Source organism: Phaethon lepturus, unplaced genomic scaffold (assembly GCF_000687285.1).
Source record: "Phaethon lepturus isolate BGI_N335 unplaced genomic scaffold, ASM68728v1 scaffold28563, whole genome shotgun sequence".
In the NCBI taxonomy this organism is placed as follows: Eukaryota; Metazoa; Chordata; class Aves; order Phaethontiformes; family Phaethontidae; genus Phaethon; species Phaethon lepturus.
In genome coordinates, this window is record NW_010527434.1 from 2,522 (window position 1) to 17,377 (window position 14,856).

The 14,856-nt window shown below is 39.9% G+C and overlaps 1 protein-coding gene across 1 annotated transcript in view; it reads right to left on the reverse strand.

The window, feature by feature from the left end:
- Positions 1-12,510: 12,510 nt before the first annotated feature.
- Positions 12,511-14,856, reverse strand: part of ALG14 (ALG14, UDP-N-acetylglucosaminyltransferase subunit) — a gene marked incomplete at its 5' end in the record, with an annotated part of 21,440 nt that continues 19,094 nt past the window's right edge. The window contains one exon of the mRNA XM_010283384.1: positions 12,511-13,086. Coding sequence (XP_010281686.1) covers positions 12,856-13,086 — 231 coding nt within the window. The remainder of the gene's footprint in view (positions 13,087-14,856) is intronic.

A 14,856-nucleotide genomic window follows, 5' to 3' on the forward strand; every position in this document is an offset into this window, starting at 1 on the left:
AGCAGAGGAGCAGGTTCCTGGGTGGGAGCTACAGTGTTTGAAAGTACCAGAGCGCAGGAGGAAACTGGAGCAGGGAGTCATGCGAGCTTGGTGTGGGCAGGGGCTCGCCCTGGTGAGGAGCGGGTCCTGCCCTGTGCTGCCATCGGAGGAGCTCGCTGGCCTGCAGGTAACCCCTGGGGGAGCTGGCTAAAGAAAGTGCTTTCAGGAAGGGAAGATGCTCTAAGCTTTCTGAGTTACAATTATGTTCTCGTATAAGGATAAAGGGGAAAAAGTACTAGTGAGTGAGTACTAACCTGGTGAGGCAAGGAGAAGGCTGTACTGCTCACTCCCCCTTTGAAGTGCTTTAGCTAAAAGGCACGGAGCCAGCTAAGCCCTCCTGCAGCTCCCTTAAACTTGCAGGAGTCTTTCCCAGGTTGTCCTGTCCCATGTCAGCGTGTTTACTAGTCCTGGTGTTGTGAAAGGTCCTGTCCCAGGGTGCTGGTGACACTAAGGCTCAGAAATGTTTTAGCCTAATTAACTTCTGTGACTACAGTTATTAAAAGAGCTGTAGATTAAATGCAACCTGTGACGTTAGTAAGACTTGCATCTTCCTGCTGGTTGATGCCTGTTACATCAACGTTGGTACAGCATGCAGTAGCACTGAAGAAACCGCAAAATAAGAACTCTACTGAAGAGCCAGTGGCGAGCCTTAGCAGTACCCAGAACTGTCCTTGCCCTTTCATTTATTAGGATTCCTTTTGAAAACAATCAGTGTCCTAGGTAAGCCTGTGTAACATCTGTTCATGTGTTACCTCAAATACTTGCTTAAAACATTGCTGTGCTCATACAGCTAATTATTTTGAAATATTTTGGGGGTATACACTACCGCCCTCGGTACTTTAATTAAATATGCCATGCTGTGCGTGTGCTGTGTTGCTTCTCAACTACTTCAACAGATCATTCTCATCCTATGAGAGATCCTCTTGCCTTGTAGAACAATTACGGGTGCTATGAGGTGTTTCTAGCAGACTCCTCTTTCCTCTGTACCAGACTACAGAAGACAACATTTTCTTGGCAGTCATTAATTCTACCTAAAAGGCCAGCTTACAAGTGTCTTAAAATCAACATCTGGAAGAACTAAGTGCACGGACTTCTTACAAATACCACAAGCTGAATCATGGGGCGAAATTCAGCCTTGATGGAATTATTATCTGATATCTGTGTTCTGTGTTTTCCCTGAATTGCTTGAGTAAATTCCCTTATATGGAGATGTCTTTGGAGATGCACATGATGCCAAAATGCTCAGAGAATTGCATAGGACCAAACATAAAATACTGCAGTAGGAAAAAAAAAAAAAATCTAAACCCTGGCTTTTCTTGAAAGGAGGTGGTGGTGGTGGAAACCCCTGATCTGAGAAAGGTTTTCAGGCATCAGTTCTGGAAGTTTTAAGACTGGGAGCCTAAGTCCCTTTGTTTTGTTTTCTTTTGTTTGGGTAAGACTCCCCTTTGTGTCTAATTTTTAAGGACATAAATATTACTCACATTCATGATAAAATAACTTGCTGAAATGAAAGATTTATCTACATGTTGATAGAGATTAAGCTGTATTTAAAACAAACCAATATATTCAGATTGTTAAAATATTTAAATGCATGCTACTTAATCCATCACTTTTTCATTGGTTCTAACACTGATGTCTTCTTCTGTCCTCCATCCTCTTATGAAAATAGAGGGGTGGGTTTTTTGTTATCTGGGTGGTGTTAGCTGTTGATAAATAAGCTTAAGGCAGAATTTGTGCTCTTATTTTTATTTGAAATTCATAACCTTCCCTTAAAATGTGATAGTTGCATTCTTATCAGTGGGGGTATAGCTAGAGAATACTTGAATGCCAAAGTGTTTTCCCGGATAGAGCTAATATAAAAGAGTAAAAATATAACTTGGCTGCAGCCTGATTCCTGTTGGGGATGCTGTGTTGTCATGTGCCTCCCCTGCCTCCCCATTCTGACTGAGCTAAAGGCTTGCTCTGGCATTGGCTTTTAACTTGCTAAAACCGGTATGCAAGCAGAAGGCGACAAAGGACTTCAGATTGCTTGCTGTGCAATCAAAATGCCTGACATATTTCAGAATTTTCTTCCTCAAGCATCGTAACGGCAAGTAAGCTTGCTGGCTTGCAGCAGGTAGTCAGTCACTCCTCCCGCCTGTTTGGTAGGCTTCACTTCTCCAGCAGCAGGACCGAAAATATTTGCAGACAGTCCGTGTCACCAGCATACATGTACTGAAGTGTTTGATTCCATTCGTCAACAAGCTAAACATTAACAGCCATCAGTTTTATTCCGCAGTGATGTTTACCTACAAGAACAATATAGCAAAATACACAAAGGAAGTGCCTGCAGGGACAACGTGCGTTTCCAGAACTGCTCCTTGTGAGGGAGACAAGACTTGTGTGTCTTCCTCGTTCTTTGTTTTCTTTCATGCTTGTGAAGGAAACAAATAATTCAGCTTTCATATCTCTACTTAAGGCAGACTTCGGTAGGCAGATAACTTGGCACTGTATCTTTGTGCTCCTGTTAAAGAGAACACTGGACACCTTAAAATGGTGGTTTTTTCCTTCTTAATTATTTTGCTTCCGATGGCTCTTCTTAACTTCCCATAAGTAGCACTGTTGCTCCTGACGTTCACCAGGCCGCTTCCTCGGCAGCCCTGGACGTCAGAGCTGGGACCTGCACCGACTGGCCAGCGGAAGCCTCAACTCTTCCTCCCAGTGGCGGGGAGCAGAGGATGTGCTTACATACACCTACTGCCGACAGACAAACCGTGTCTGAACTCTAACACTGTCATGACAGAGAGAAATGGCAAGTGGCCTTCACACGCTGGCCACTGATGTTAGCCTGGGAACGTGCTGTTTCGGGAGCCGAGGGAGTGCTCAAAGCATCGGCGCACCTCTGCTGCCATGAGAAGGGGCCGCTGGAGGAACGCTTTAAAATTACCAGGACTTGATAGTAAATAAGCGTCCCACTCCTCTTAAACTCTGAGCAGATGCCAAAATGAGTGATATAACCAGTTAATTCTAACGCAGAATGACTCTGAAGCCTGAAACTTTCCTTATTTTTCTATTAAGCTTAGTGAGTCGGTTTTCTGCTCTGTGTCGGTGGGGATTGCCCTACTAGGGAATTAAAGGAAGGAAGAAAACAATAACTTGGTGACATTTTGTGCTTCTGTAATTCTTGGCTTTTAGCTACCACTTTAACTTTCCATATATACATATAAAATATAACTTTCCACATATATATTTCTGGCTCTCCGTGATGTGGTCAGAAGCTATTACATTTACCATTTGGCTGATGCCTGCTCAGTGTGATCTGAGATTGATTTGAACACTTTATCTCCTTTCCTGAATCTCAAAACTTGATTTTAATGCCACTTGAGCATGTTCTCCTTGCTTCTATTTGAGTGCAACTCTTAACAGGGTCTGGGAATGTTGGATGGAATGTCGTCTGGGGAATGGTGTCTTCAACCAATTTTTCTCTTCATCCTCCATTGTGTTCCCCAATAGTAACTTCAGAACAGAATTGATTTAAAATAGTGTGTGGTAACATTTCATGCAACTTCATGTTGCATTATTCAAAATTATTTATTTGGATACCAAACACAAAATAATTAAAACATTGACCTGTGAATAGTTTGGTTTTCTGGTGGTTAAAATTTTCACACTCACTTACTGAAACAAGACTATGCTTCAGCACTGCTGATATTTTAAAAGGCTGGTTAAATACTCTTGTATTAATAGTAAAAATCTGAATACAGAAAAAAGGAAGAGAAACCTTCTTCTTGATGCTTAATTCTATGACTTCCAATTCTATGACTTAATTAGCTAGGCAGTATTTTCTAAATGAGACTAATTCCTCATTAGAAATATTTCCCACCTCTGACATGGTATTCTTACAACCTTTAGAAAATGTAGTGGTTTTTGTCTTTTTGTTAACTTTAGTTCATTATCGTTTTTTGAACTTCCATGGTAAAGCTTTACTTAGAAGTTAAGGTAATTTCAAGAGCAAAACGATACACAGCAAGTGATGTTCAGAGTGCTTTATAGGGTTACTTGGGACTGAAACAGTGCAAAGGAGAAAAGGCTGCTGAGTGTTGCACATGATGAGTGACTAGCTGAGATACAGTGGCATTTAGCCAGAGGCTGGCTACCATGGTGTGGAGTCTCAGTTATTACAATAGTTAGGATCCCAAATCTGTTTGGATAAGAGAGGTTTCAAATAATCCGTGTCACTGTTAATGTACTTCAGTAGATGTCAGAGGATGTGATTCAGACTCGGGGGGAGAGAAGGGAATTAGGAATAGCTAATGCTCAGATAACTGAGACTGTACCAGAATAAAGAATCCTGAGGTTTTTAGCCACTTTATCCCAGATCATTAATCTTGTCCATTTTATGCTTGTATTGCATCCCACAAAACTTCAGAATTTCCAAAAGTTGTTGAGTGTGGGATTGGGTTGGGGTTTTTTGTGCTGTAGAGAAGTCTTTTTTTATCTTTTTTTTTTTTCCCTCCCAAACTAGAACAAAGATTTAATATCTAAAGTAGTAATTTGCTTAAGATTTAATGCAAGTAATACCTACGGTTTAAAACTCAGTGATATTAATATGATCTATTTTGTGTGTGCTAGGTGTGCTTACTCGGTAGTAGATGCAGTATTGGGGACGGGACTGCTCTGTACCTGCAGCTCTCGCATGTGTTTTGCCTGCTGACCTCTCCAAAAGGGGGGTGTGTGGGGTGGAGTGGGAGCTGCATGCAAATAGAAAGTACTGGAAATGTTTGCTTGTAAACACAACGGAAGATTCTAGATATGGAGATTAAAAACACTGAGCAAACAGAGACTTTATTTTGTATCTGCATTGTATAATAAACTTTCTTCAGAGGAAAAGCTTGGCAAATGAGCATGATATTCTAGAAATACTCATTACATCACAGCCAGCGGAGTTCAGTGCTACAGACCAGTAGGAAACGTGGCCTATTCAGTATAAAGCCTTAATTGTTTTGTGTTATGTATTCTGAATCTTCAATAAACCTGAAAGAACTGGGGGGTGGGGGGGGTGTAGGAGGGCAAGGCAGCAGTAATAATTTATTTCCTCTCAGAATTATCTGTTCAAGCTTTCCTACAGTAGTATTTTACCTGGAAGCAGCGTGCTTTGTATTTCCTCAGCCTTCACATTCTACCCCCATTCTTGTTACTCAAGGAAAAAGTTAGATGAAGGTTTTCATGAATTATCTCTAGTCTGGAGTTAAATTAAAGATAGGCTTAGAATTGTGATTATGCTCTGAGATAACGACCTTTGCTTGTCAGTGGCCAACTTCTGTCTGTAAGTGACAGAAGAGCAGAGATCCCTACACCAATAATTTTTGAAGGGGTATCTTTTGTATCTAACTACACTCCAAAATCTGACTTAGTGACCTGGCTACAAAAAGGTACACTCTTTTTAGGAATTATTACAAATATTAATGTAGAGCTGTTAAGATCTCACTTAAAAGCTTCTGTACAAATATTGCAGCATTACTTTTAATACTTTGCTATTCAGTGTGGGTATAAAAAGAACATTAACTGTGATTTCCAGCTGTCATGCTTGCTTTTTTACAAATGGTTGCCTGCAAAAACAGGCCCTGTTTACTGCTGCTGAATAATACTTTCTGGACTTCATCTTGGCAGTGAATGTTGGGGAGATATCCTTTAAGCCACTGAATTGGAGGTTAGGACATTCATTTCGGTGTCAGCCGACATCCCAAACTGGATCATAAATGAAAAGCAGCAGAGTTCAATTGCACTGTATAACAATAAAGCAGGAAACACTAATTGCCAAACTCCTGGCAGCTGAAAGTAGAATTTACAGTAATGCTAACTGAGCAGATCTGACTGTTGATATAACATGACAAATATCCACTCTTTCTTAAAGTGAGTGTTTTTTTGATTTTAAGAACTTACTGTGCACAAGTGCATGGGAGGGGCAGGATTATTTACAACAACTTCACTGCATTGTTTAGAATACTTCTTAAATCTTGATAGTAAAAAAAAAATAGAATAATGTAACTTTGTGTTGTGAACTCATTAAGAAATTATCAGCTGCATAGTGCAAGGACAACTTCATCTATCTATGAATATTCTTTCTCTCTTTCTGAAACTTATAATAACTCTTTTTGAGCAGCTGTTTAAATCCAGTACCCTCCAGAAGGTCATCTTATTGCATAGTCACGAACACCTGATTTCTCTATTAAAAAAAAAATAATCACAACATCACTTCTGTTCCCACCCCCACCCCCCCCGCCCCCTCCAAACCGCAAATGAAACATTCTGGGTGGAACAGTAGCAAAGATCTGGTGATACTGAACTAGTGTCTGTGCTACCATTCATGAGCTATCAATTTACAATAGACTTGTTTAATATGCGTAATATCTTAAATGATAAAGTGCTGTAGCTTGTTTGAAACATGAGACATTCCTTGCCGAGAACCCTCACTTCCCCCATTTTTGTCTGTTAAATATTATTATTGCCCCCAGTCTCTCTCTGGTTAGAGAATAACAAACGTGTCAAACGCCGCCTTCAGCTTTGTTTCTCAGGTATGAGCAGAGATAACAAAAGGCATATGTAAAACTGATGTTATCAATCAACAAATACATCTTTTTGTAGATACATGCATCGTTAAAGCCTATCACTGGCACAGCTAAATGTGAAGTTGTGTATTTGTTGCATGCATATTTGTCTGATTATAAAACACTTAAAAAATGTTTTGAGCTGAGGTAAAAAAGATGTAAGAAATACTAAATGTGAAATTTGACACTGTGCAGAATAGTCACCTGAGTTTAAATAAGCACGTCAACAAAGGTTGATCTTCTTGTATCACACATCACTTTCCTTCTCTATTACCGTTGCAGCATGAAACAGCGATGCAGATGAAAAACACTGTCCAAAGCTATCACAGTGAAAGCTACTGTTTTTCTTAAATTCTCATGCAAAATCCTGTCCCTTAGGAAGCTGCTTTCTGCAAGATGACCTCTGCCTCAAGGGACGTCCTATTGATTTCAACAGTACTGTCATGAGACTATCATTACGCTGTAAGGAAGTAAGGTGATGTAAAAAAAAAAAAGTCCAATCCAAGTTTCAGAAAGGTCTAGGTTCAAGTTGTGCTGCAAACACCCAGAAGGGCTCAATGCTTACTTTCCTAGATCCTCAGCCACCTCCTAGAACAACCAGCTGTTTATTGGTACAGTATGTGGTCTCATCACGGGCCAGCAAAAGGGGAGGAATATTGAAGTACTGACTGAGAGCCAGGGAGCTGCTTCAAACACCTTACACAGTACTTCCTTATGCTCTGCCTTACGGTGACCAGTACTAGCAGTTTTCTAACTTCCGTGACTGTCAGATCTACTACAAGAATACAACTTGGTTTTCTTTAAATGTACATTTTTTGGAAAGTCCTCATTTTCTGTTGTAAAATTTCTGAGCTGTGATTTTTTTTGTCCCATAATATAGACACCACCCTCCCAGAGCATTACTCTACCAACAATTAAATAAGCTTCAGTTAAATGATCTTTGTGTTCATCACATGCAAGCTGTCCTTCATTCACATAGCATTACCAATGAATGGAAGACTATTTTTGCTGAAATAATAATTAAAAACTAATGTCCTAGGGAACGGTTATCTTAAGCACTACATTCAATAACCAGCTCATAATTACTTTCATGAACTAGTTTCCTGAAGTCAGTCTGAAAATGTAGATGAAGGGTTGTATGATCTATTCCTAGTGCTGGTCAGTCTCTGATACATATCCTGGTGATCAAAGCTCTTATGTACACCATGAATGTTGATGTCCCTTCCTCGACTGGAAGGGAAGACGATACCTGTGTCCAAACTAACAGTGAACATGTAATGTGCATTACAGGGACAATATGAACGCAGTTTGCTCTGATCTGTACAAGGTGAAGAGGGGTATTGAAATCTGCTGTAGAAAATGTTTATGAAGAGAATTTTATTGCTTTCCTCTGCTATGGTGTCTTAAAATAGCCAATGTTAGATAAAAACGTATGTTTCTGATTTGCACAGTAAGTTTTAAATCAAAGAAAAAAGTGACCTTTTAAAGCTTCAACACTTGACATGCACGACCTATGTCAGGCTTTTACTAAGCGCACCGCTGCAAACTACCAGGAGCAAAGTGGGCTGGCCACAGCTACAGTCCTTTTCGCTTGCGTTCATTCCCAGTGCCTCCAGTTGGGAGAGCAAAAGTTCCTTTAAAGAAGAAATAAAAGCAGCGTACGATCAGCAGCTTGTATCTGCTGCAGTACTGTAACTCCATAGCCCACCACGCTGACTTGGTTCCATGTGTGAGCAGCAGAGGGAAAGGCAACACAAACATGATTTGAAGGGAAATACAAGTACTGTGTACGCAATGTGTATGAGCAACCGTGAAGACATCTGGCAAGGGTCTGTTAAAACCCTTCATTTCCATCATGAAGACATAGGAGACGCAGTCCTTAGAGAGAAACAGTGACAGCAAGCCTTTTGTGTCATTCGGCAAGGACTGAAGTGTGGGGCAGAAATGTGTTCAATTGGATTGTGCCACTTGGCACTGAACCAAGCAAAGGTTTTTTTGCAAGTGCCACTTGTACCTACCTGTGTCCGAGATACTCCTCCACGTAGACAGCCTACTTTCTCTCCTGTCCCAGGAAAACAGGCTGCTGCTTGGATGAGATTTGTGATAGCACATTGGCTAAAGCACACTGATAAGCTCATTTGGGGGTGAAAAAAGGATGGAAAAGATGGTCTCATCGGGCCTCTTCATGCTCTGTAGCCCCTTGCACAGATGTAAGAGGATCTTTTTACTTTACAAACATGATTTGCATTTATATCTCTAAAATGACCTATGTGCTATTTGTATACAGCAATCTTTTGTGTGAAGGCATTGATTGTCATCTCTTAGGACAGGGTGTTTTTGCATGAAAAACAGGTGTCTGAAGAATTGTGTGAGTACAACTTCAGAAGTTACTTTTGAGACTTTGACTACTGTCCCCAGAAATCCTTAATGGCTTGCAAAATGTTACAGAACAGCGTAACTTTTACTCTGGTTACTGCAGAGTTGTAAGAAATGTCATTCATTGGCTAAAAGTAGATCAGTCTGTTTAGCTGTCTTCTGGCATAACTTGGAAACAATCTTCTAAGCTGTTCAACCTTCTTCTCATATTGTTATTTTATTACAGTCAAACTTGCGCTCCTTTCTTATCTTCCCTTCCTCCTTTTCTAAAATAAAATTAACCTATTTTTTAATGTACATGCAATATATACTCTGCATTAGAAGACGACCAGGTCAAAAGAGAAGCAATGCTGAACACTTAATATTTGTCAAGCAATGAATATCTAGATAAAACAATCTGATAACTAAAACTCATTTAAAATTTGGCTTCCACACTGGGACTCGGGGAAAGAATTTTTGGATGCTTTCTGTTCTCTTTTGAATCTTTGCCAATTTTGATGCTGGTATTTCCACAAAGTCATATTTGTTTTCTTTAAGAAATATTATTTCTTCCCTATTTTGCTTTAAATCTGTAAGATATCATGTTTTTTCTCTTTTGGAAACGGAGGAAAAAAAAAATAGTAATGTATTTCACTCCAAACATCCCTCACATACAAAACACAAATGTGTTTACCTCAATGTTAATATTTAAGGGAAAGAATGACACATAGCAAAGCCCAAGAATCTAAACATAAGGAATCCAGCCAGCAACCTTTAAGTCTTTGGATAGACCCTGGGAGCATAGGTTTCTGTCCCATGCTGGGAGCAGGAAGAATGCAGTTTTCCCCCAGAACAATGACAGTTTGGTTGTACCCACCCACTACAAACAAAAGATAAGAGCTACTCAGTAACAAAATGCTAGTTTACTTGGGCTCCACCATGCTTTTGGAGAGAACCAGCAGTTACTTGAGATAATCTTTTCAAGGAAGAGTCAATCTAGTTGATAACAAAGCCTCCTTTAAGAGAACTCAAGCCAGGAACTCAGAATTTTCTGTGTTCTGTCCCCTCTGGTTGCCATGCAGCATCTTGTTGAAGGCTTTGGTCAGAATTAGGCTGTGATCTTTCTGTTTCTGAGCTCTACTGAGTAGTTCTAGCTGCTTAAACTTTAGACTTCTGGGTCCTTAACTCAAGTTGGCACTTGAGCCAGTAATCAGTAAGGAAAATAGCAACAAATATAAGGAAATGGGTACTGCCCCACTCTCTCATAGCCAATTACCTGGATTAAAAACCACTTTGTATGCGTTATTTTAACCTGTGTTTCCTAGGTTGACCAAACAGAGTAAGGAACATGCTGTTAGGGGAACACAGACAGAGATTCTCTTGGCTTTGCTCCACCAAAAGGCTGGCAGTGAAGTAAAGGGGAAAAGTCTTCCCAAGTCCTTGAAAATCAGATTCCTCCACATCAAATGGCCTAGAGCACTTCAGTTTTTCAGAACAGCCTCTTGTGAAGAAATCTACCGTTACCTTCAGAGCGTTTACATGGGAGGTTACAAGTCTGAACAGGCAAGTGATTTCCTTTAGCAGTAGTTGTTGCCATGCAGGTGACAGGTAGAAGAAAATTCCTGGAACTCCCCAGTTTTCAAAGGCAGACTCATGAAGTTTATGAACCCACAGTTTGAAAGTGCACCAAAACCCCAAATCCTGCCCTGGGCAGGGAGGAACCGAGCAACCAGAGATCCTCTCACTGAGGTATAGAGCTGGAGCAGGATGAGGGTGGGCTACACTCTGCTTTGCCTTAAACAGAACCAGCACGTGAACTCGGCGCCCTTTGAGCCTTGGCTGTGTTTACGGATGGGCGGTCTAGGAGCCTGCCTCGCTGCCAGGCCAGCGGGCTACTGAGGCACGGGATGTGGTGCGTGAATGGAAGCATTCATTGCCTTTCTCTTCTCATGCTTCTCTAAGCCTCAGGGCGTTGATCCTGTGCTGTTGCCCCTTACCCTGAGCATAGGAAGAGGCTGCCTCTGTCCTCATTCCCCTCTACTCTAGTTCCCTTCCAAAACAGAAAGCAAGATTCAAAGCAAGATTCAGTGCAGAGAGCACTAATCCAAAATAAACTACCATTAGCCATAATAAAGTCCAGTGTATCTCCAGTTTACCAAACTATCTGCAACTGTGCAGAGAGTCCCGATAAGCTAGTCCTCGCTCCAGTTCAGGGAAAAAAAGGCCCTTGCACATACCAGATTTACTTCAGCCAGGTCATTTTCAAGGACCTGAGTACGTACTGCACAGAGAACCCTTCCCACCCTTAACCTATTAACTGCTCTTTAATGTCAGACATAATCTAGGTTAAAAACCACAAAAACTGTCTGTTCTGAATTCACATGTGACCACATGAAGGGACTCCACTTACGCTGAGGATTATTAAGCCTGTTGGACAGGTTACGGCGGCTGGCTTCCCCGCAGGGCCTGGCAACATCCTGACAGTAATTTTCTGCATAATGTTTTCTGATGATTTCTAACGATTTTCTGCATAAAGCAGGCTATTACTCTAGACCCTTGTTTCCTAACAGCAGGAGCCACTATTCCTGTTGAGCAAAATTCCACGCTCCCGCCCCATTCCCTACCGGAATAGCTGCTGCAACGATCTGACATCTGACGCCGAGGAAGAAGCTTCACAGAGCGAGTCTCCTGCTGCAGCAGCGCGAGGAGCTGCTGTTGGCTTCACCAGAGTCAGGCTGTGCAGTCTGTAGAGCGTTTCTACTTTTCTTTGAGCTTTCTTCTTTGTGTATGTTTCCGTAGCCAGACACATAGCTCTGTGTGGGTACAGATGACAGATATGTTTACATTGCTTTATAGGTGGAACGGTGTGTAGAATTATGTTTTGCCAGATGAATGTGAAATGCTAAAGTAGGCTTTCACACACTCAGCTCCAACAAAATACCTTTTAAAAGCTGTTCCAATGTACGGAATACCATTTTCCATGACAAAATCTTAAGTGCGTATTGTACTGCCGAAAGTAAGGTGCTTAAAAGGAGAAAACAGGATATACCGAAAGTCAAATTCACCATATCAGGAACAGAGAGGGAAACTGTTCCTTCCCTTATTACTGATAGTAACATGTTTTTTTTTTCTTTTCTATATTTTAGAGCCTGAACCAGTTCAATCGTCCCAAGTGGCAGTTTGCTCTCCGTGATGTAAACCCGCTCAAGATTTTTGCACATAAGCTTTGAAGAAAGTACCTCTTAAATCTAGAAGTACCGTGCCTGTAGCATGACGCTTGTCACCTTTTTATTTATCTTAAGAAGTGAGCAACAGTTTTCAAAAGGTGCATTACAGATTATAAGGACAGCTCTGACAAGCCCAGAGGAAAAAATATACTAGTTGAATGCTTTGGGGGTTTTGGAAGACTGTAGACTACAAACTGTCATGAAGCCAACTTAATATAACTGTTTCCTTTATACTCTAAGGATTCACAAGGGACTTTGCTGCTAGCATACAGGAAATAAAGTCTGTTGTGCTAGAACAAGACTTTGTTTCTTACAATTTAGAAAACTACACAACGTTTCCTTACAGGAAATGTTACAATTAATACAAATTCCCATATTTATTTGTAGACAAAAATTGCCATTCACATAGCAGGAAAACTAGATGAAAACAGAGGCAGCATAGACTTAAGGTTATTGGTGAACAGATCTACACGATGGCAATAAATACAACTACACAAAAATGCACTTAAATATAGCAATATTTTTATTATTGTCTCCCTTTCCAGTACCAGCCTAATTTCTTATCAGAAATCCTTGAAAATAAATTGCTCTATGAATGCATTTCTTCAGTGAGGAGCTTGCAGGGTTTATTTTAGGTAAACCTGTTGTTACACTATTCTACCAAGATATACTGACTTGGGATATTTTTCCTTTAGATCAGGCCACTGAACGATGAAGTAATCTGAAAAGTAGTAAAGAATCTTTCCAGACAGGGATAAAGTTTCCACGCGGCAGATGCTCTCTACGTACACAATGGTTGTTCTCTTTATTCCTAGAAGCCCAAGAAGAAGAGCAGATATACAGACAGGAACACATGTTCCTGGTCCATTGCACAATATCTAAAAGAGATGAAACATTTTAAAAAAGTAAAACATGAGTTTTTTCATATGGTAAAGAATTAAAAGTGTGTATATTCATATAACAGTACTTTACACAACAAAATTTCCGAAGATACTTTAAAAAACAGAAGAGACAAGTGAATATGAAAAAGAAAAGGCGGGGGACACATTATTTCAAAGTAGCTGTCAAAAAAGATCATCTTTCTTTAAACGTCAAGGAGGAGGAGAAGAGCTCTGTGATGGCACAGTTAATTCCTATGAAGGAAGCAGAATTCCTTGACTCATGGGTATGTAACTAAAACAGCTTCTAATCTCAGTCACAGCTTTATGTTGTATCAATTATGAGATTTGTGCACAGATTAAGGCATAATAAGTCCAAAGAAGTTTAATTAGGATTACTAAACCTGGGATGCAGTTATAAACCTCTTGAACTTTGGCTTAAGTCAGCAAAACACTTAAGAGTTCAGCAAAAATGTGCTCATGAATTAGGACCTTCATCAGAATCTGCTAGCTGATATGCACAACTGGATTTTTTTTTTTTTTTTGCTTTTAATAAACACTAGTACATAGAAACAAGTATACAGAAGAAAGGTGTTTTGGTAAATGCATGTCACGTCCTTGTAGCAGAGGATCTCAAATTCACTTATAAATGTTAAAAACAAAAGAAAGTGGTCTTTTAATTTTAGACATTGGTAAACTGAAAAAAAGATTTCTTTAAAGTAAAAGGTTTAAACCAGGGTATGTTAGGCACTCTACTTGGGTATCAAAATTGATTTCAGGCAAGGAATTTCTTACTAAATTTAACTACTACCGTGTAATCAGCACTTTCCTGCACAGCTGGGGTTACATGGAAATAAAGAGTTCATTTATAAAATCATTGCCCTATGTCCTATAAACTCACATTTTTTTGTTCCAAGTTCACCAGCTTGTGAAAGATGTTATATTGGTGGGGGGAAAAAAAAATATCAGCGTTTCGGGATATAAAGAGTTCTTTTATATAAATCATTGCCCTGTATCCTATAAACTCACATTTTTTTGTTCCAAGTTCACCAGCTTGTGAAAGATGTTATATTGGTGGGGGGAAAAAAAAATATCAGCGTTTCGGGATATAAAGAGTTCTTTTATATAAATCATTGCCCTGTATCCTATAAACTCACATTTTTTTGTTCCAAGTTCACCAGCTTGTGAAAGATATTATATTGGTGGGGGAAAAATATCAGAGTTTCTGTTTCAGGGCTGTAGCAAACATTTCAGAATGTTTCCTTCCCTGCTTTGTGGCAAGATCCTACTGATAAACCGGCTAACAGCACTTTTCCTCAGTTAAAAGCAGCAGCAGCAGCTTTGGTGCTACTGAGTTCCAAACTCTCTCACCTGTACTTTCCTTTGCCTTTAAAATGGCCCCAGAAATCTAGCTTGGGGGTGTCATGACCATAATGCCGTATTTTCTTCTCAGAATCAACAGAATGTGATACTGTATGCAAAATTATTCCGATTCTATTGTTGATCTTAACTGTTTATTCATCCAAGACTCTCGACATTTTCTGAAAGATCTTTACAAGCAACATGCTGTATACTTTCTTAATCTTCAGATTTTAGGGTATCAACAGCCACAAATACTTGTATTAGAAAATTACAACAGTGTGACTCTCTAACATTAGCAATTATATAGCTAAGAAGCAAAGCAGCTAAATACATCAGCTTTGCATGCTAGATTTTTGAGTAATAATAATTACATAGAGTAATATACTATGGTTTCAAACCTCCTGCTGA